The sequence below is a fragment of the Pseudorca crassidens genome, chromosome 12 (assembly GCF_039906515.1).
Source record: "Pseudorca crassidens isolate mPseCra1 chromosome 12, mPseCra1.hap1, whole genome shotgun sequence".
Lineage (NCBI taxonomy): Eukaryota > Metazoa > Chordata > Mammalia > Artiodactyla > Delphinidae > Pseudorca > Pseudorca crassidens.
The window spans coordinates 60,385,914-60,408,269 of record NC_090307.1 but is presented as its reverse complement, the minus strand read 5'-3'; the positions used below and the strand labels follow the sequence as shown (position 1 = coordinate 60,408,269).

At 38.8% G+C, this 22,356-nt stretch overlaps 1 protein-coding gene across 9 annotated transcripts in view; it reads right to left on the bottom strand.

The window, feature by feature from the left end:
- Positions 1 to 22,356, bottom strand: part of ARHGAP28 (Rho GTPase activating protein 28) — a 192,055-nt gene that overhangs the window by 53,679 nt on the left and 116,020 nt on the right. For all 9 annotated transcript variants that reach the window (XR_010933132.1, XM_067699665.1, XM_067699666.1 and 6 more), the window contains 5 exons: positions 20,333 to 20,410; positions 15,322 to 15,484; positions 10,481 to 10,563; positions 7,537 to 7,734; positions 7,100 to 7,213 (listed from right to left, as the gene is read on the bottom strand). Coding sequence is in view for 8 of the 9 variants with exons in the window: in XM_067699665.1 (XP_067555766.1) it covers positions 7,100 to 7,213; positions 7,537 to 7,734; positions 10,481 to 10,563; positions 15,322 to 15,484; positions 20,333 to 20,410 (636 nt within the window). In the remaining variant the exon portion in view is untranslated. The remainder of the gene's footprint in view (positions 1 to 7,099; positions 7,214 to 7,536; positions 7,735 to 10,480; positions 10,564 to 15,321; positions 15,485 to 20,332; positions 20,411 to 22,356) is intronic.

The following is a 22,356-nucleotide window of genomic DNA, read 5'->3' as shown; positions in this document are numbered from 1 at the left end:
AAGTATAAACTGGTACAATCTTTATGGATAACATTTTGGCAATATTTATCAAATTATAAAATGCATATGCACTCTGACCCAACAATTCCACATCTATAACTTTATCCTTCAAATAGACTTCATTTGTGAGAAATGACATATGAACATGTTTATTCACCAATGCATAAACTTTAATAGCAAAATATTGGACACAATCTAGCTGTTCAATGATACGGGAATACTTAAATAAGTTTCAGTGTGTCTATGGAATACCATGCAAAAGAAGCAAAGAAGAAGGCTGTGGACTGATGTGGAATAATCATCATGATTTCATAAGTCATTAAAGAAGATGCAGGACAGTGTTTCAAGTATGTTATCATTCATGTAAAAAAAAGGGGGAAGACCATATATTCATATTTGCTTGTATGTCATAGTGCCTCTCTGGACATATATGTACCTGTGTGTTCCTGTGCACACACATGCTGTCATTGGTTGTCGACATTATTTGTCTTCAGGAGGGGAAGTCAGAGATGGTCAACTTTTATTCTAGAGTTTTTCCCCTTCCAATATTTTGAATTTTGTAAACTGTCAATGAATTGTCTATTCCAATCAAAGTCAGGAAGTAAAAACATAGTATAGTACAACAGAACTGAAGAAAGACTATTTCTTCATCTGTAAGCGCTTGCTTTCATGGTACTTATAGCCTTTTAAAATTTTACTTAGTTCTATTTATAATTAAAACATTAAAGCAACTGACATTCATATAGCATTATACAGTTGACCCAGTGCTTTACACCCACATTATGTGAGTTGATGCTAATGACAACTCTGTGAAATAGATATCATTACTTTTTTCCCCAAATTGAAAATGTTTTTTAAAAATTTTGTTGGAGTATAGTTACTTTACAATGTTGTGTTAGTTTCTACTGTACAGCAAAGTGAATCAGCTATATGTATACCCATATCCCCTTTTTTTTTATTTCTTCCCCATTTAGGTCACCACAGAGCATTGAGCTTCCCTGTGCTATACAGTAGGTTCTCACTAGTTATCTATTTTACACATAGTATCAATAGTGTATATATGTCAATCCCAATCTTCCAATTCATCACAACCCCCCATCCCCCTTGGTATCCATACGTTTGTTCTCTGCATCTGTGTCTCTACTTCTGTTTTGTAAATAAGATCTTCTATACCAATTTTTTCATATTCCACATATATGCGTAAATATACGATATTTGTTTCTCTCTTTCTGACTTACTTCACTCTGCATGACAGAATATTGAGGCTCTGAAAAAGACTTTAATTTGCCCTGGCTCACAAAGACTGACCTGACCCCAGCTTCAGCTCCACACACATCATACTTAGGCCGTTGAAGCTTTCCAGAATGAAAATGGCAGAGTAAGGACTCCAAAAGTCTGTCCCTCCATAAAAGTAATGAACAAACTGCCAAAAACTGTCATTGTCAACTTCTTCAGAGCTCTGGAAACTAACCCAAAAGTTGCAGCCTGGGGAGTGCTTACTTAAGAAAAACAGCTGAATCTTGATAAGAGTGAACTTTGCGGCATTTTAACTTGCACTTTCCCATCTCAGCTCCACAGTTCAGTGACAGCCTTAAAAATAACAGCCTGTGGCTTCCCTGGTGGCGCAGTGGTTGAGAGTCCGCCTGCCGATGCAGGGGACACGGGCTCGTGCCCCGGTCCGGAAAGATCCCACATGCCGCGGAGCGGCTGGGCCCGTGAGCCATGGCCACTGAGCCTGCGCGTCCGGAGCCTGTGCTCCGCAACGGGAGAGGCCACAATGGTGAGAGGCCCGCATACCGCAAAAATAAAATAAAATAAAATAAAATAACAGCCTGCATTCCTGGTATAGGTACTGAAGGGAGCAGAATGGACCTCATTCACAAAAAATTCTAATTATTTGTTCCCTGGAAGACTGGCTTGCCTTTAACTTGCCTAACTTGGAACTTGACCAGTGCTAAAGCGGTGTAATGTTGAAAACATTTACAGGCAAATGTTTTAATCACTGCTGCCTGATGTAGTGGGTAAGAGTTGGGGGAAAAAATAACTAACTAAAAATCTTGGGAGGCAAGCCTAGAGAATGAGATGCTTTGGGGAATAAGGTCTTTGAACAGCTCCAACATATACCTGAGAATCTAGAAGGACATGGGCATGCCCAGGGCTGTACACATATTCAGGAAAGACCTGAAAAGAACTTAAGCTCTCACCTCTGGCTGACCTTTAAGCTCTGTCCAAACAGGAACTGAAGGTTCAGGTCAAGTTGTAAACTGCCTGGCTGAATACTGAAGGTGTGTCAAGCACACAAACACACAGAGCTCGTCTGCAAAGACTGGGAGATTTTTTTGGTTTCAGATATTTAAGACAATCTCTGTGTAAACATCAGCTAACCACTAGGCTAATGGAACAGAGACTTCAGTAGCCACACTAAACAAAGAATATAGACATAACAAAATTAGTTCAGCAGAAAAGTCATGAACAAATAAATAACAGCTATAACAAGCAGCAACCAGGGGGAGGGGGAAGAATCCAAAGCTGCCACATTTTAACATTCAAAATATCCATTCTTCAATAAAAATTATGAGACAGGCAAAAAAAATGGCAAGAAAATATGGCCCGGACTTCCCTGGTGGTACAGTGGTTCAGAATCCGCCCGCCAATGCAGGGGACACAGGTTTGAGCCCTGGTCCAGGATGATCCCACATGTCACAGAGCAACTAAGCCCGTGCGCCACAACTACTGAGCCTGCATGCCACAACTACTGAAGCCTAGAGCCTGTGCTCCGCAACAAGAGAAGCCACTGCAATGAGAAGCCCGCACAGTGCGACAAAGAGTAGCCCCCGCTCGCCGCAACTAGAGAAAGCCCTCGTGCAGCAACGAAGACCCAACGCAGCCAAAAATAAATAAATTAAATAAATTAATTTTAAAAAAAAGAAAATATAGCCCATACACAGGAAAAAAAAAGTTAGTGTCAATAGTTTCAAAAGAAACTCCTTAAGGAAGCCTAGACATTGGACGTACTTGAAAAAGCTATTTTAAATACTTTAAAAGAACTAATGGAAACTGTGTCTAAAGAACTAAAGAAAACCATGAGACTGATATCTCACCAAATAGAGAATATCAAATAAAGAGAATACATCATAAAAAGAAACCAAAAAGAAATTATGGAGCTAAAAAAAGTCCAATTGAAATGAAAAGCCTACTACAGAGGTTCAACAGCAGATTTAAGAAAGCAGAAGAGGGAATTCCCTGGTGGTCCAGTGGTTAGGACTCTGCGCTTTCACTGTTGAGGATCTGGGTTCAATCCCTGGTCAGGAACTAAGATCCCACAAGCTGCACGATGTGGTCAAAAAAAAAGCAGAAGGAAAAAATCAGCAAATCTGAAGATAGGTCATTTGAGGTTATCCAGTCTTGAAACAGGAAGAAAAAAAAATGAAGAAAAATGAACAGAACCTAGAGGCACTGTGGAACAACACCAGCACACCAACGTACACACAGTTAGAGTTCCAGAAGGAGTAGAGAGAAAGGAACAGAAAGAACGTTTGAAGGAACAATGGCTGAAAACTCCCCAAATTTGCTGAAAGACAATGATCTATGTATCCAAATAGCTCAACAAACTCCAAATAGGATAAAATCAAAGAGATCCACACCAAGAAACATCATGATCACACTGTCAAAAGACAGACATAAAGAGAGCATTATGTCAATGCCTTGAAAGCATTAAGAGAAAAATCAATTCAAGTACAAGAGCTCCTCAATAATAATAGCTGATCTCCCAGCAGAAACCATGGAAGCCAGAAGACACTGGGGTGACATATTAAAATTGTGAAAAAAAAAAAAAATATTGACAAGCAAAATTCCATCTGGCAAAACAGTCCTTAAAAAATGAAGACTGGGAGTTTGGGGTTGGTAGATGCAAACTATAATATTTAGACACTCCCTTGATAAGCAAAAGCTGAGAGAGTTCACTGCTAGCAGACCTACCTTAAGAGAAATGCTAAAGAGAGTCCTTCAAACTGAAATGAAAGGACACTAGACAGTAACTCGAATCCACATGAAGAAATAAAGAATATCAGTAAAGGAAATTACTTAGGAGAATATAAAAGGCAATATAATGTATTTTTTGTTTATAACCTCACTTTTCCCTTATCTAATGTAAAAGACAAGTACATGACAATTATAAATTTATGTCGATGGGCACACAATTTATAAAGCTGTAATATGCAGCAATAACAGCATAATGTGGGGGGACAGAAGAATATAGGTAGAAAGTTTTTATATACTTAAGGTATATTAATATGAACTAGATTGTTATAAATTAAGATGTTACTTATAATCCCCAGGGCAACCACTAAAAAGATGATTCAAAAATATATAGTAAAAAACAACAACAAAAGAATTAAAGTGGTACACAAGAAAATATCTATTTTACACAAATGAAGGCAGTAATGGAGAAACTGAGGATTAAAACATGTAAGACATATAGTCCAAAATTAAATAACTGAAGGGAAAAATAGAAAGTTCTACAATAGTCGGAGACTTCAATACTTCACTTTCAATAATGGATAGAAGAAGTAGGTAGAAGATCAGAAAGAAAACAGAAGACTTAGACAACACTATCAACCAACTAGATCTAACAGACATATATAGGACAATGACAGCAGAATCCATTCTGAAGTACACATAAAACACTGTCCAGGATAGACATATGTTGGACCACAAAACAAGTCTCAGTGAAGTTTAAAATATCAAAATAATACAAAGTATGTTACATAACCACAATGGAATAAAATTAGAAATCAGTAACAAAAGGAAATTTAGAAAATTTACAAATATGGAAATCAAACAACACATACCTAAATAACCAATGGACCTAAGGGAAATTAGAAAAGACCTTGAAATGAACAAAAATGAAACACAACACACCAAAACTTACTGGATGGAGGAAAAGTAGTCCTCAGAGGAAAATTTATAGATGTAAATGCCTATGTTAAAAAGAAAGATCTCAAATTAATAGCCTAACCTTCCGCCTTAAGAAACTAAAAAAGCCAGCTAAACTCAAAACAAGCATAAGGAAGGAAACAATACAGATCTGAGTTTTAATAAGGACTAAAGAATAACAAAAAACTAGAGAAAATAATGAAACAAAAGTTGGCTCTTCAAAAAGACCAATGAAATGGACAAACCCTTGGTTAGACTGACCAAGAAAAGAGAGAGGATTCAAATTATTCATCAAGAGTATAACTGGGGACATTACTACAAACCTTATACAAATAAAAAGGATTATAAGAGAATACTATGAACAATTTGTATTTCAACAAATTAGATAATTAGCTAAAACAGATAAAATCCTAGAAACACACAAACTGTCAATACTAACTCAAGAAGAAATAGAAAATCTGAATAGAGCTATAACAAGTAAAGAACTTAAGTCAGTAATCCCAAAAAAAAAAAAAAAATTCCTACAGAGAAAAGTCCAGGACCAGATGGTTTCACTGGTGAATTTTACCACACATTTAAAGAAGAAGTAACACTAATCTTTCTTAAACTCTTCCAAAAAATTGAAGAGGAAGGAGCACTTCCCAACTCATTCTATAAGGCCAGTATTACCCTGATACCAAAGCCAGACAAAGACATAGCAAGAAATGAAAAACTACAGACCAGTGTCCCTTATAAAAGTTGATGCAAAAATTCTCAACAAAACACTAGAAAGTCAACATAGAGTTGCCATATGACCCAACATATGCCCAAGAGAAATGCAACACAAATGAAAAATAAGAAGTGAAATACTGATACATGCTACAACATGGATGAACCTTGAAAACATTATGCTAAGTGAAAGATGTCAGACATAACAGGCCACATACTACATGCTTCCATTTATATGAAATGTCCAGATAGGTAAATTCATAGAGCTAGAAAGTAGATAAGAATGTGTCAGGGATTGTGGGGAGGGGGTAATGGGGAGTGAATGCTTAATTGGTATGGGGTTTCTCTTGGGGGGTGGTAAAGATAGTCTGGAATTAGATAGTGGTGATGGTTGCACAACTTTGTGAATATACTAAAAGTATATACTAAATTTTATACATTTTGAAATAGTTAAAATGGTAACTTTTATATTATGTGAATTTTTTCTCAAAACAAAATTTTTTTCCCAAATTTAATGTGCTGGTTCTAGTTGATCTGAAGTCACTTTGCCTATAATCAATGAGGGAACACAGCCATTCAGCCTGTTTGTGATAAATCAATTAGCAATACTCCTACCTTACTGCCTTGGGATTTACTACTCCTTTCCCTGAATGAACTTTCCCCTCCTTTCTCCCTTCCAAATGCTACTACCCATCCTTGAAGATGCAGCTCAAATGCCACTTCCTCCGTGAAGTCTGCACACTTTCCACGTTGGAGCACATTTCTTTCTCCTCTGCATGATTCCCAGCACACTGTCTGTACGACACGTTTCACACTGAATGCATATTCATGGCTCTTGTGTACATTTCTCTACCAGATATTTCTCTACTAGATATACGTTCCTTTAAGGACAAAGTGAGTTTCCTGTATCTCTACATCCTCCTCAAGGCCAAATGCTATGCCTCACGATCATCCTCAAATTAAAGCAATAAAGATAATTCTAAAGCCTGTTTCCATTATCCATCTCCACACAGACAACTGCGCTAAGGCAAACATTCTTTGAAATGTAATGAATTTACACAAAACAACTTGAGGATTACATATTCTTTTAGTATCCAATCACTACAGAAATCTCTATCTCTACTTATTAGATATATTGACTACTGGATTGCCCTTAAATCCAGTTCACAGGGACTGAAATGTTGACTTTCAGCATTTGTAAGAATCATTTTGCCCTTAAGTAATCTTCATGACAGAGATAATTCAAAAACTTCAACTGCAAATCACATAATTCAACAAAATGTAAAGACCACAGTACTCTGTCATGAACACAATTTCCACAGTGTTTATAGTTATAAGACTGACACTTTATGAGAATATAACAATTTTGGTTCTAAATTACAAGCTACTTTGTGCATCACTGTGAGAAATAAGAGCCTGGGTGGCCATGATATTTGTGCATTTATTTAGTTATTACCCCTCGTTCTATGGTCTTCCTCCTTAGCAGCTTTTTGACACTTGGAAGCTGTTTCTTTAACAACATCGTGGCTTCATTCATTCTTCTGACTTGAGCGATTAAGAAAGATGGAACCTGGAGAAGAAACAGAGCTTGACTAGAAGGAAAACACTTGAGTTAAACCTCCCTGGTAGAGTCTGTCTTCTGGCCACTCAGTATCCAGGAACCAGGAACTGTGGTTCTGTCCTCATAAAGATTAGGAAAATCTATGAGGATTCCTGTTTAAAGGAAAATGTGTTCGGGAGCAGCCTTAAGGAATGATAAAGATGCCACCAGCAACCTGGGATTACTGTCTCCCACCTCTCCCTGTGCCTGAGGGCAGTGCTTGCTCATGAGTCTTTACATCTCCTGGGCGCTAGCAGACATGAGAACATCCTAGTCGTCACATTGTCACTCACCTTCCACAACATCTCCTGGTACTTTAGCATCAAGCGGATGATGTGGGCAGCGGTGTTTGCTAAGAGTAATTCTTCACAGTCAGAATGTTTGCTTCTACTGAAGAAAAGATTTGGTGCCATTATAGTAGAAATGTTCCATATACTCATCCGGTTTTTTGATTCGTTGGCAATGACTTTATTGAAGAATGTCATGAGGGCCTGATAGGAAACAGCACAGTGTCACTCTAGTCATTGTAAATTAGGAAGAGGCATCACTGATTACTATCACTCATTTCCATACCCGTTCACTGGGCCTCTGGAAAATTGTCGGAGCTACAGAATGGCTGAATGTGTCATGTGTCCCCTCTAACTGCTTAAAAGTATTAATGAGAAATGTGAAGAGTTTTTTCATTTCTCTGCTTCATAAAAGTAGCTCCATTTTTATGGAATTTGTTATGTTGGGATCTCTATAAATAATAGTTTGCATTTTCTTATTTTCTTTTATCTTAAACAAGCTTGACAAATATTAAAATTAAACAGTAAACAAGGGAGAGAAAGCACTACAGCTCAAATAAACATGAAATGCAGTTTTGTCGTGAAGGTAGAAAAGTAATTCACTCTTAATTTAAGGCATTACTGTTAAAAATTATTTTGTTTCCTTGGGAATGGAAAGTCCATTGAAAAAATGAGTTTTAAAATAAATAAGTTATGAAATAAATGTCACGGGGATATAACATACAGCATGGTGACTATAGTCAATACTACGGTATTGCATATTTGAAAGTTACAAAGAGTAAATCTTAAAAGTTCTCTCAAGAAAAAAATTTTTGTAATGGTGATGGAGGATAACAAGATTTCCTATGGTGATCATGTTGCAGCGTATACAAATATCAGAACATTATGTTGCTTACTTGAAATTAATATGTTATATGTCAATGACACCTCAATAAAAAATTTAAAAATAAAGTAAAGAAAAAAATTAAAGAATAAAAACAACAAAATAAGTATCTCATTCCTCACTTCAAAAATATCTCAGTCAAAAAGCTGAAAACTTTCACTTTTTGGGTGTCATTTTTGTACTGCTTTTCAATTTTGGAATCTTCAGCAGACCAAAGGGAAATGATTACATGCACCTGTGCTCAGCATTAAAAAAAATTGAGAAAGCTTAATAAAAGTTTGGCTGAGCCACCAAAGTATAAATGCCTATCAGAACTTTCTAAAATTCACCAAGAGGGCTGAAATCCTAAAAGGAGATGCTCTTTGGTTTTCCAAGTTTGAATTCTGCTATAGTATGTGTAATGAGAAAATGGACAGCACATACTAGTGATAACAGCTAACATTTATTTGAGGGTTTACTGTGAGCCAGGCATTATTCTTAGTACTTTATATACTTCTACTCATTTTATCATCATTCCAAACCCTGTGAGGTAGGTACTATTATTGTTTTACAGAGAGGAAACTAAGATGGGGAGGGATTAAGTAGCTGTGCCCAGCGTCACTTAATTAAGTGGCAGAGCCAGGATCTGATCCAAGGAAGCCTAATTCTTGAGCCAGACATCTTGATCTCTACAACACACTAGCTTCAATCTTCATTCCAGTCACAATTCAGAATGGAAGAGGGAGGGAGAGAGAGAGAGACAGAGAGGATCTTCTGTTAGGAATGTACTAAATTCTTTGATAATTGCTACATTCTTAGTTATATGAAAGGGGAAATGACACTTTGACTCAGATATCTGATACTAGATTCATTCCTTTGGATAAAAAAAAAAAAAAGCATTGTTCAGACAAAGCCAAACAAACAAACAAAAAAAAGCTAGTAAATTTCCAGCTTTTGAAAAATACCAAATTGTATTAAAACAGACATTCTTATGCCTTTGCCAGTCCCCATTCTTGGGTGGAGGATATAATATAATTGACATAGATGGTTTCACTTGGTAGGAGGAAAGGTCCTCACCAAACTGAAATGTCTGACAAGAGGTAGCACGAAGACTCATCTTTGTTTTCAGCATCATGTTTACTGGCCTCAAAATTATAACTCTTTCCAACTCATCCTCACCTCAATTTCATTTTAAAGATTCCAAGCACCTGGGGCTTCCCTGGTGGCGCGGTGGCTGAGAGTCCGCCTGCCGATGCAGGGGATGTGGGTTCATGCCCCGGTCCGGGAAGATCCCACATGCCGCGGAGCGGCTGGGCCCGTGATCTGGGGCTGCTGAGCCTGCGCGTCCGGAGCCTGTGCTCCGCAACGGGAGAGGCCGCAACAGTGAGAGGCCCGCATACCGCAAAAAAAAAAAAAAAAAAAAGATTCCAAGCACTTGTTGTACTTATAACAGATTTCCTATTGTATACAGAATCATTATCAAAACAGCAACAGAAACTTTGATTTTTACAAACATAAAGCAGAGAAATGAATTTGAAATAAAAGGAGGGATATTTGGGATGGAGAACTATGGAATACAATTCTATCAAATGTTCTATTTTATATTAATGGAGAAATCACTTTTCTGAGCTTAATTTTCTTAATCTGGAAAATGGCAAGGTCCTATCAGGTGATCTGTAAACTTCTGGGATTCTATAATTCTTTAAATTGGATTATGGTAAGACATGAACATTCTAGAAATTTTATTTAAAGCAGGGGTTTCATTCACTTCTGACATTATTCCATTTAAGTCTTCCATCTTTGCTTCTTCTTCCTACTCCTAACCCTCACCCAGTGCCTGGCACACTGTAGATGCTCAACATCTCTTAACAGGTTGAATGAACGAAACAAATGTTCAAAGAAGATTCCAGGATTCACATTCTTTCCTGGCTTCCTCAGGAGAACAGCGGTGGGAACAAGGAAAGGCAGCGGGTTTGCTGCAGGCTCAGCTGGTTGGTAAGTTGTCCTCTCAGTTTTCATTTTTCCACCTGAGCCATTTCCTCTGACCAATAAGAGTCAATGACAGACCATGAGGTCGATACAACATACCTGGGCTGTGTCCCTGTTGGCCTCAGGCAGTGCCATGATCATGAGGTGTAAGGCTTGAAACTGTACTTTGATGTGAGGCCCTCCTAACAAGAAAACAGAAATAACCACACATTTTGAACAACGCTCATGCATTCTGACAGCATTTCTTGCTAACATCTGGTGGCATACGAGGACCCTGACAGCTTTCAGTGGTAAAGACTCAGGTTTTGTGACTGACAATGTAAGTCTGTTCACTTGGACAGGAGCCTCAGTCTATCAACTCCTTTTTAGCATCCTAGGATGCCACTGTAGGGGCAGGTGGCCAACGAGATCCTCAAAATTATTCTGGATCTGTATAACATTTCTCTTTTCAAAGTACTTTCATAGATCTTTACTTTTATGCTATAAACAGTTGGCTTGAAGTTCAATTCAAGAGAAAATAAATTTTATTTCCGTACAATGAGGCAGCCAAGCATAATAATTAGGAGCAGAGATTCTAGAACCAGATTCAAATTCTGCACGTACTATTTAGTCACTGAGTGACCTTGGGCAGGCTATCTAACCCCTGTTGCTTCTATTTTATCATCCATAAAATGGGAATCGTCATCATACCTACCTCACTGGGCCATTATGAAGGTTAAATGAGCTAATGTACAGAGTGTTTACACCAGTACCTGTACATAGCTACCTCCATAGGTGTTTGCTCTTGTTATGATCAGTGACGTTTATTTTAGCTCTTAAATGGACATGAAAGGGAAGGTAACCACAGTTGGATCTTTGGAGATCCAGAAGATGGCACCAGAGAGTTGGCATTCTACTACTGTGTGTTCTCAATATTGGCTCTTTTCCCATTTTAGGGAAAGGATTTTAGGAAATCTATCCACAACTGGATAATTCACAGCCAGCTGTGCTGAAAACGTAGGGTATTCCAGAGCATCCAGGCTTTGCCTGTTCTTTCTGTATTCTCCCCAAAATGGTCTCTTGGTAGGGAGGTCCTGCAGGGAAGCATGACGTTCTGTAACCCCCGGGGAGCTCTCAAGTTGAAGGAAAATCTATCCATTTATGACTCAGTGGATAAAGGCAGTCAGCTGCCTATAGAGTTACTTAGCTTTACAGTAGTGGAAACACTCTCGTGACAAACTACTAGGTCACAGGAGGTCGTGTGCATCCGAGTTAGGAGTACATGATTATTGTGTGTAACCACGTAATGAAGGAACAGTTGGGAGGAGTATTTATAGGCTCATATCATATTGTCTCAGCACAATCCCCATGTGGATTTTTAAAAATTTATGTCAAATTTGTAAACAAAAATGACACAGGTCCAGGTTGTTTTTGAAAATGGCTAATGCACACTGATGTGAGTTTGCCTGAATAACAGGCACTAGCAGGAGTATATCTCAGTACAAAGCATTTGGGGACAGATAAGACATTATTTTAGTGCATAAATTGCAGGCTAAGGGCTGTCTATAATTTTCCAATGCAACCCAAAAAAACCTCTGGGGGGAAACAATAGATGCAGATGCAGGCTCTCTATTTCCATTAATTCCAGATAAATTACAAAGTTCCCTTTAAGATTAAAAATCTAAACTGGCAAATAATCCATTTTCATTTTGCTTAGAAAACCCAGCCCTACACTGTTTTGTGGTTAATAGTTTTGTAGTTAATTCATTTATTGCGCCCTGGTTAAGAGTCATTTTTTTCACTCCTGAGGTCATTATTTTCTCAGAAAGTTATTCAACTTTTCATGAAAGTATCTAAGGTTTGATTGATGAACTATTAGTCTTTTAATTTTATGGGCAATTTTTGGACCAAGTTTGAAAAGAGAAAAGAGAAAGTAATTACACTAGTGGAAAAGACTACATTCTCTGACCTCCGTTTTAGAGTAAATACAGGGGCAGCTTAAACACACAGATGTCCACAGTTCTTCCCTTCAGAAAATCTCATTACAACGAGAGCTTACTCCAGGTGGCAAAAAGGCCATTCTTCCCGATGGCAGCAGCCCAGAACGCTGGGCTTCCTGTGGGGTTGGCTAGTTATCAAATCAATCACGACAATATACTATTTTTCACTTTCAAAGTCATACAAATAAATGCGGATCGTCCTGTGAAACTTTTCAGGATATTTTCCAGATTCTCTCCCTTCATTGAAGTGTACTGGCTTCAACATCTGAATAATGATATTAAGAAAAACTTAATATGATTTAATTAATATGATTTCCTTCTTAAATATGATTCTCCAAACAGGTTTTACATGGTGATTGACTCTTCCTTGTATAATTCCATAAGACCAAAAAAAGAAAAACTAAAACAAAAAAATCCCCTGTGGCACCATTTGTTTTGATGAATTGTTCAGTATATAAACTGCAGATCAAAGTGAAGTTAAGACTTCTGCAGCCTGTTTTCCAGGACAGCAAACTTTACAGAAGATCCTGTGTTTCTCTGACTTAGAAACAGAGGGAGGGAGTTCTGTTTCTGGTATGGCTGAGTAAGCTCCTACCCAATCAACCCTCCTTAAGACAACTGTACACTCTGGACAATGTACAAAAAACAACTACCTGAGGCAGTGGAGAATGAGCAAAAGCAGGCAGATTTAGGAGGGCATTGGACACTTGGCATTAGGGAATGGCACAGGGAGAGTGTCCAATTTCCTGGCTTTTAGTTTGAGGTCAGGCCATAGACAGTAATGGCATGAGGTGGCTGAAATTCCAAAAGAAAATCCCAATCTTTCTGGCCTGAACAAAGAGAGGGCAGGGTTCAGGAGGACCACAGACACTGGGAAGTTATGGGGAATCCCAGAAAGGCAAGGTCAAGATATAGAAGGCCCTAATTCTGGTGTAAAATCCACCCAAATGATGGCTCACCCCATAAACCATGCATATGTGGAGTAGCACAGGTAAGTATTAAATAGCAAATTGTCTGCTTAAATACAAACAAAACACAAAACTAACCAAAAAAACCCCACTCCTTGGAGAAATATTACAGAACACAGAGTTTCCAAAAAAATATTCACAAGGTTCTGGATACAGTTTAAACTTACTTGACATAAACAGTGACCCATTTTCAAGGGAAGAGATAGTCAACAGAGACCAACCCTCAGATGACCCAGATGTTGGAACTAGTTATGAAGCAGCTATCATAACTATGCTCAATGATATGAAGGTAAATATGCTTACAATGAATGAAAAGATAGGGAATGTCAGCAGATAAATAGAAAATAGTTTTAAAGTAGCAACTGGAGATTCTAGAACTGAAAATATACAATATCTGAAATAAAAAAGAATGAAGATTCGAGTCCTGGTCTGGGAAGATCCCACATGCCACAGAGCAACTGGGCCCATGAGCCACAACTACTGAGCCTGCACGTCTGGAGCTTGTGCTCCACAACAAGAGAGGCCGTGATAGTGAGAGGCCCGCACACTGCGATGAAGAGTGGCCCCTGCTTGCCACAACTAGAGAAAGCCCTTGCACAGAAACGAAGACCCAACACAGCAAAAATAAATAAATAAATAAATAAACTCCTACCCCCAACATCTTCTTTAAAAAAAATAAATAAATAAATAAATTAAATAAAATAAAGAATGAAGAGAACTAGTTCTTTCTTTCATAAAACAAAAATACTACATCATACAAAGAAAAGAGATACTGGTCACAGCATGTCAATTAAAGCTTAGAAAAGGACTGCCTTGTCTTATATTCTTTTCTCTGAAGACACAGTGGATTATTTTATGAATCTGGTTTAGTTAAAAATTTTAAAGATTTAGAACCAACTAATTTTTAGGACAAATTTTGTCATACAACTTAGGATGTGACTATTATTTTCTCTGATTGTGATTTTAAGGATTTTATACTTCTGGTCAACCTGCAGAAGGTTGTAAACTGGCAGATACGGGTAATACTTGCTACGCTCATGTAGTGTTTTAAAATTTGAATTTGTGGCTGACATTTTCAAATGAAGAGTTTCGTCATTAAAGCCTGGATTTTGGCTTTCACTCCTGCATGGTAACCATCATCCAGAGCTGAGCAGTGGCCAACCTCTCTATATGGGATATGTCCTCTCAATCTGGCCACAGTCCCTTTCTGTCCATATAGAATCACTTACTTGGCATGCTTATACATATTTAGACTTGTGACTCCTGAATTCTTCAGGTTGGTAGTCAAAGCCCACACTATGTAGCCTCATCCTACTTTTCTAAATTTCTCTCATCACACCTTCTTCAATATTCAACCTTTAGGATGAAATTACTTTCTGACTGCCAAATACAACACACAGTCTAGTTTCTATACTTTTTATCCAAGTACCTCAGTTAAGGTCTCATCTATGTGACTTTTTAAGTTTCAGAAACACTGTGATACTGTAATTTTCAGAGATAAAACACCTTCTTACTGCATGCTACATCGTCAGACCCAGGACCTCGGATTTAAAGAAGGGAGAGATCTTATATTTTTTGAAGGACTATTATACACCAGGCACTATCCTAGATGTCTTCATTCAATACCCACAACAACCCTGACAAGTAATTATTATCTGTAATTTACAGGTGCAGCAGTGAAGCTTAGAAAGGTTGACTGCATAGTTAACAGATGGTTGAGCAAGAATTCAAATCTCAAGAGCCAGGTCTTTCTGTAACCCTCGCTGCCTTTTAATGATTATAAAACCCTCTAAATCATATCAACCAGACTCAGAAATATAAACATGTGAAGAGATGACAGTTTACCATCAAACTCAATAGCTCATCAAGCAGTACCAGGAAATAGCAAATCTATACATTTATGATCACATCTGATTATGCATATTTCTTCTGCTCTGTGCCACTTTATTGACCTTGTAACTTAGTCCATTCACACTTAACTTCTTCCACCTACTTTCCATTAGAGTGATGAAAGCAGGTATATATTCCACAGGGAAGAGAGAGGTGGGTAGTTCTCTGAAAAATGCTTTCAACATTACTGCAGCTTCTCTGTGGCACATTTTCTCCCATTTAAACTTATCAGCATTAAACTTGGCATCCAGTTCTTCACGGTATTGCTGAAAATCAAGGAAAATAGTGAGTTTTACCACCTGATCCTCCCCCTTTAAAAACTGTCATTACATAAACTATTTTTGTAATTAGATTGAAAAGCTAATATCTACTAAGCTTATCTTTTTTCAACATGATTAAAGAACTGAAATGGCTATTTCTGAATATATCTTTTTAAAGTTTTCTAAAATCCTTTTAGAATAATGTTAATCTTAAAATAATTTGCCATCTATACAAATACAGAAGTTCTTTACTCAGATCATAGTTTCATTTATATGGTTTTGGCAGAACACTGCCTATGCCCACATCATAAATGCACTGCTACATTTTGACAAAGCCTCCACTTCCCCCTTTTCTTCAATGATGCCTTACTTCTGCCACCCCGTCTTCTGCTTCTAAATTAGATCAAGAATGTATGCCTCTTGGCTAGTTCACATACAGAATGAGAAATATCCCAGCAAAGGAACTTTGACCTCACTGCAACATGCACACCAATGATATCTTCCTGGAGCAGTTACAGCAAAGTTTTATGCCAAGACGTACACGTCTTCCACATGTCTGCATGTTTGCCCAATCTTTCGTAAGGTTGGGAACACTGTGTAAATACTTTTTAAAACAATCACTAATCGTCCTTAAGTTTTACTTGAGTTATACATTTTACATTATTAATTCATTTGATGACCAGTGCCCCCCATTCTACTGCTCCCTTGAATTAGAGTTTACCAGTAATACCAGGCAGTTATAGTCAGTTTCCCAACTGACAATAACTGCTTCAAAAAGGATTCTTAAAAAAAAAGGGAAAACTCTGAAAATCCTTAAGGCCTTTGCTTTATTCTCATGAGACACCTAAGTCTTCCAGCCTTGAACATGTAAGAGAAGCTAGAGAACGACAAGGTGAGATCTATCTTTCCTGACAGGTAGGCGGAAAAGTGATTTGGGGGAGCTCAGAGATCGGCACTGGCTGGGAAGCAGGCCAGAGATGCAGAAAGCAGTTATCGGGCTAGGGCACCATTTCTGGTGATGGATCATCGAGGACTTAACCTGGATAAGCAGTTGTAGGATAGAAAGAAGAGGTGGCATTTAAGAAACGCCTAGGAGGGAAAATTCTCAAGAATCAGTAATGGATTGAACATGAGACTCAGAGGGAGAAATAACAGTCCAGGATGACTCTCAGATCGCTAGCTGGAGTAATGGGCAGATGGAGGTGTTGTTAACAGGAAATAGAGGGGGAGGAGTAAATGTTTTCCGTCCACTGCCTGGTACCACTGCCATAAGGCAAAGGGGAAACTGTTTTGCAAGTGGGCAGGAAGTATTGGCAAGAGCAGAATAATTCAAATCCACTGCCCACAGACCTGTGCCACAGGAAGCTACCTGAAACACTAAGGTGATTCTAACCTCTCACTACTTCCCTGCCACCTAAGAGGCAACATGGCACCAGGGTCAAGGGCAGGCTCTATAACCACATTCTTTAGGTGTTTATCCTAATTCCACAACTGCCTAGTTGTACGCCTGTGAGGTTTCTCGCTCCATAAGAGGGATATTAGGGATTTCCCCAGCGATCCAGTGGTTAAGACTCCAAGCTTCCAATGCAGGGGGCGTGGGTTCGATCCCTGGTCGGGGACCTAAGATCCCACATGTCGTGTGGTGCAGCCAAAATTTTAAAAAATAAATAAATAAAATAAAGTCAAGAGCAATCATATTTTTTTAAAAAGATGGATATTAGAACAACCTCATAGAGATTAAATTGGATACTACAATGTAGAGCTCAGGGGGCAGGGCCTGCATGCAGAGAGCGCTCAGGAAATGCTGGCTGCACTTACCCTCCCCTCGTCTGGGTCTGCTACAACCTCTAGTATTATTACTACAGGAAACCCATGTGTATGTGGTGTGGATATTCTGGTAATAACAGCACCTCGTCTTGTCTAGACGGCCAGCATGAGACAAACGGAGAAGTTTGGACCAGAGCACAGTGGAAGTAGGAGCAGAGCTGACATGTTCACAGTGGTCCTAAACATGAAGCCCTATGAACCAGGGGCTGAGTCTTCCTTGCCAGAGACGTGTACATGTTAAAAAAAAGTCATGCTTTCTGTCCACTGTTAATGAGAACACCAGGCAAGGGTCAGGAGCCATGTCCTTCAATCTCCTCTGAGCAAATATATAACCTGCTTCCAATTTTGAGGTAACTTTATAAAAATGCAAATAACCTGCTTTCAGCTTCAAAAACCAGTTCAGGAAGGGAAACCAGCAGACCAGGTAACATCACTATAAAACATTTAGAGCAGCCTCCGAATAACTGACACGAGTCAAAAAAGAAAACCGTGCATGTCAAACCAGTCTGCCTTCTTCCATGAAATATATTCCCCGGTGTTTGGCTCAAATTTCTGTCATTTTTGGAAAAGAAAATCACTGCAAACACCAAAGCATTAAATTGGTTCCAAATGATCTGAGGCCTCACATCCAGGAATGGGCTGGGCAGTTATGTGCCCCGTGCAGCTAAAACCAGCAGCGTCCCCCAGGGCTACTCCCCTGTGAGTCTAACCGGGACTTGAAAGCACAACCCAGGCTGGCTTCTTCATAATGATACCTTAGTGTTAGCGTCATCCACTTGGCACAATTTGAGGATAATTACAATGTGTTTTTTTTTTTTAACTTTCTTTCCCCAAGCACATTCATAGACGAAAAATTTTTTTAAAGTTTAAAGTTTGAACAAAGAAGAGAAATAAAGGCCCCTTTACTATATCACGTTACAATGCCTTTCTAACGGCAATACCCCCGTTTCTGTTCACTGGCCCGGAGTTCTTTCACATTGGCTTTCTTGGAGCTCAAACCACGAAAACATCTGGATTACATTTTTCGGACTAATAAGAGATGGAATAAATAGGCTAAAACTACATAAAACCTATTAAGGGCCAAAAGGGACTTTTACCTAAATGTGGTTCAGGAATGCATGTGCCTATTAGAACACGTTAAATGAATTATTGGCCTTTGATAAGTATTTTTCAGTCAAAGATTAGCTAAAGAAAAGCAACTTGTGCTATGATGTTAAAATTCATACACACAAGAAATGTTGTGTAATGTTGTCTCCTTTTGATTATTTTCAAAAATAGAATTTTAAGTCATATCCATTATGTTCCCCCTACACACACACACACACACACACACACACACACACACACACACACACACACAGAGTCAGTAAGAATATGTGCGAATACAACTTTCCTATTATAGAGGGAGGTTTAGAGGGATGGAGTCTAATTCTGTTTAGGAAATTCATTTTCCTGACTTCATTTTGGTTCTCTGACTCTACAGATATAACCACAAAGACTTAACCAAAACTAGTAACAGCTTTTGTCCTCAGATTTAGGATACATTTATTTAGAAGTATATATAAAAACCATACCTGTGAGAACCTGAAACAAAAAGTAGATCCCATTCAGAGAGGACAAACCTTAAGGATCCACTAGGAATTTTCCTGCCTTCCAAACGAACTTGTGCCAGTATTTAGTAATTTCTACTCCCAGGGAAGTCACAGCCCCCCCAAATGTGCTGATCCCTCTGTCACTGGCAAAGTGCAGAGCACTGCTCAGGTCTCCCTTCAAAAAAGAACTGGCTGTTCATCGGCAAAAATGCAGGTAGCTGACTCCCCAGGTGCTGGCACCTTCTGACTGGCCTCAGGCCCTTCCCTGCAGGCAGCCCCAGCAGTGACAGTGCAGCGTGGGGCTGACAGGGCACAGGGAGAGAGTCCCAACTGCACCCGGTCTGACGCTCAGCCCGCCCAAGCCCACCTCCTCCCCCTTGATCCTTGAGAAGCACGGTCCCCCGATAACCGTCTTCTACTCCTAACTCTGTCCCAGCACCTGCTTTCTGGAGCTTCCAATAGACACAGCCTATTTACTCTCAGTTTCCCCTTTGAAAAATATCTCGTCATATGTCTATATAAAAACTCTGAGACTTCTGATACAACTAGAATTTCCCAAAACATGTGCCCAAATGAATTAGTAAAGAGATGCTTTCCTGCCCCTACACAATTCCTTTTACTAGTTCAAACAGAACCAAGTTCACTTTTCCCTCTCCCTGAGATTTTTTTTCTCAAGGATTCATTATTGAGAACTGCTCATGTTTCCACGCCCACCCACCAGGGGAATGTACAAGGCAGGGAGGGACGCTTCATTGTGGATGCGCACCGGCACACAAAGTGGGATATCTTACTGGAAATTTATGAGAAAAGCTTTTCTTTTCTAACAATTCTTTTTTTTTTTTTTTTGCTGTACTTGAAGAGTTTCCCACCATACAGAAGTAGGAATGTAAAGGAATTCACATTGCATGGGTGGTTTTATATGTAGAAACTAACATTACCTTAAATGGAATTGGGTTTTAGAACTGCTGAGTGAGTGTTCTAGTGGTTACAGCCATTCCTACAAATTCTTATAAGGACTTCCATTAAAAGGAAAGCCAAAGAATGTTTCTAAGTTTGAAGCAATTGACAATGGAAATCAGGGATCATCTAATACTGGCTTAATGAATTCCATGACTGAGAGGAACACAAAAAAGCTAAAGTGTTTAACACAAAAAACAATGATGGGACATTTCAACTTTACCAAATTAAAGACAAGCAGCAGTTTTTGATAGTGAATTGATGTGTTCTTTCACTGTTGTTGGCTTTTTATTGTTGTTGTTTTAGTCTGAAGGAATACACAACTCAGGATCATGGAACACAGGTATTGAGGAAAGCTCTATAGGGCCAAGTGGTAGTATCAAAAAAACAACAAACAACTAGACACACCTGATGCCTGTGTGAACTTGGGTCTAGCTAGCTGAGATCTCTAACGAGGAAGAGAGAAAATGTTTGGTACCTTGACTTTGGCAGTACATCCTGAAAGTCGAAAAATCCCTTCAGATTCCAGACCCGATTCTTCAACTTTCTGAAAGAACTGGAAAGCAATGATACATTACAAAAATAAATACCTCCATATGATTACAAACATTTGAAATAATAATGATGATGAAAACAATCGATACATTACCAAGCATATATACATGCCTGGTACTTGAATGCCTAGTTAAATGTTCACACTCTCCCAGGAGGTCAACATTAGCCTCCAATTTGCAAATGAGGAAATGGAGACTTAGAGCTGTTTTCCACTTTCCCCAGGGTCAACCTCAAAAGTAATGGCACCAACTCTCTCAAGCTTGTGCTCTTAACCAAGAAACTACACTGCCACTTAACTATTTTAAGATCTGATTACTGTATCTCTTTCTGCAGATTGACCAATAAGAAAAGATCCTAAATTTACTATCATTAGTTGCACTATTCTGGCTAAGAAACTATAGGGATTCTCGAAATCTGACCAAGGGATTACATACTGTAAAGGCTTATAGGTCTCATGAGCTCTCATGGTAATGATGATGGTTTATTATTAAATAATAATAAACACTAACACTGATTGTGCACTTACTGTGTGTCAGATAATATTCTCAGCACTTTACGTACATTAACTTACTTAACCCTCACAATAATCCTATGAGGCGGGTACTAGTGGAATCCCCATTCTACTGCTGAGGAGACTGAGGCATGGAAAGGAGAAAGGATCTGCCCACGTTCACACAGCAAGAGCAGGATCCAGAGTCTCTGCCATTTTCCCTTCTTGAAATGATGGTGCCTGGAGCTAAGGTAGCTCCTGTAGGTATGAAGAGAAGTAGATATTTAGGAAGAAGAAACACGTTCATAAGAAAAGACTCTCCCACAGGAGGAGAAGAGCAATGCCTCAAGCTGTCTTAAATGAGGAGCTAACTAGAGCTAGCACCTGCTGAGATGCTAATGCGAGATAAACCCAGATTTAGTTTTAACTAGCATTTACTGTGCACCTTCCATGTGCTAGGATTTTGCACCTACTTAACAATATAAATTCTTGTGTTGAATCTTCTCAGTCTTAGATTTTTATGCATTTTCTTCAGACTCTGTCCTTTCACTAGAGGACAAAGGGCATTATTCTGGTTCTAATTCAAGGAACGAAAGGAAATCTTAGAGTCACCATGGACTTGGCCTTGGATATACATACTGTGTTCCTTTTTGCATCTACCTCTTATGTGTTCTTGGGCAAGTTACCTCACCCTACGATGCCTCCGTTGCCTCACCAGTAGAAGGGAGATGATAACACCGACCTCCTGGGGCTGCTCGGTGCTGTCCAGACATGACAAGTACAGACGGCCGGGTGCAGGGGAGGTGCCCTACAGACAAGCACACTGGGTGTCGCCCGCATCCTGTGGCCCCCTGGTTGCCATACTCCCTGCTCCTATTGGCAGCCAATCAATCACCTGATTTGAGGAGCAGCTCAATTTGAGGTATTGGTAGCAAAATTAAGGAAGATAGTAAAGAGACATAGAATTGTTATTGTGAATAAAGTAAGTATGTTTCCTCACTCAGTATTTTCACATATCATTTAAAAACTGAATTGAAAATTCAACAAGATTTGTGTTTAGGGCTTGGAATTTTACTTGTGCCACCGGATGTCACTGTTGAATAAATGCATAATTAAACCAGTGTAAATTGTTGGCTATAAAAAAACGTGACACAAAAGCAAATGAGCCATTAACCAGTGATGGTCACAGAGACAACCACATATGATAGTTCAGGTAATATCAGTTTCAAAACCTCCCAAACCAAAATTCTTCTTTGTCTAAATGGATCATATCTTCTCAGTCATGCCTCAAACACCACCAGAATAAGCTGATTTTTAGACTTTATTTAGCTTTGTCTGGAAAATTCTAAACAATTATACATACACATTTAAAAACACCCGACCTGTGATATACCTCAGCAAATACTTGTATGATTAGTAAATGGACTGCTAGTCATCTCTTATACAGGACAGAATAA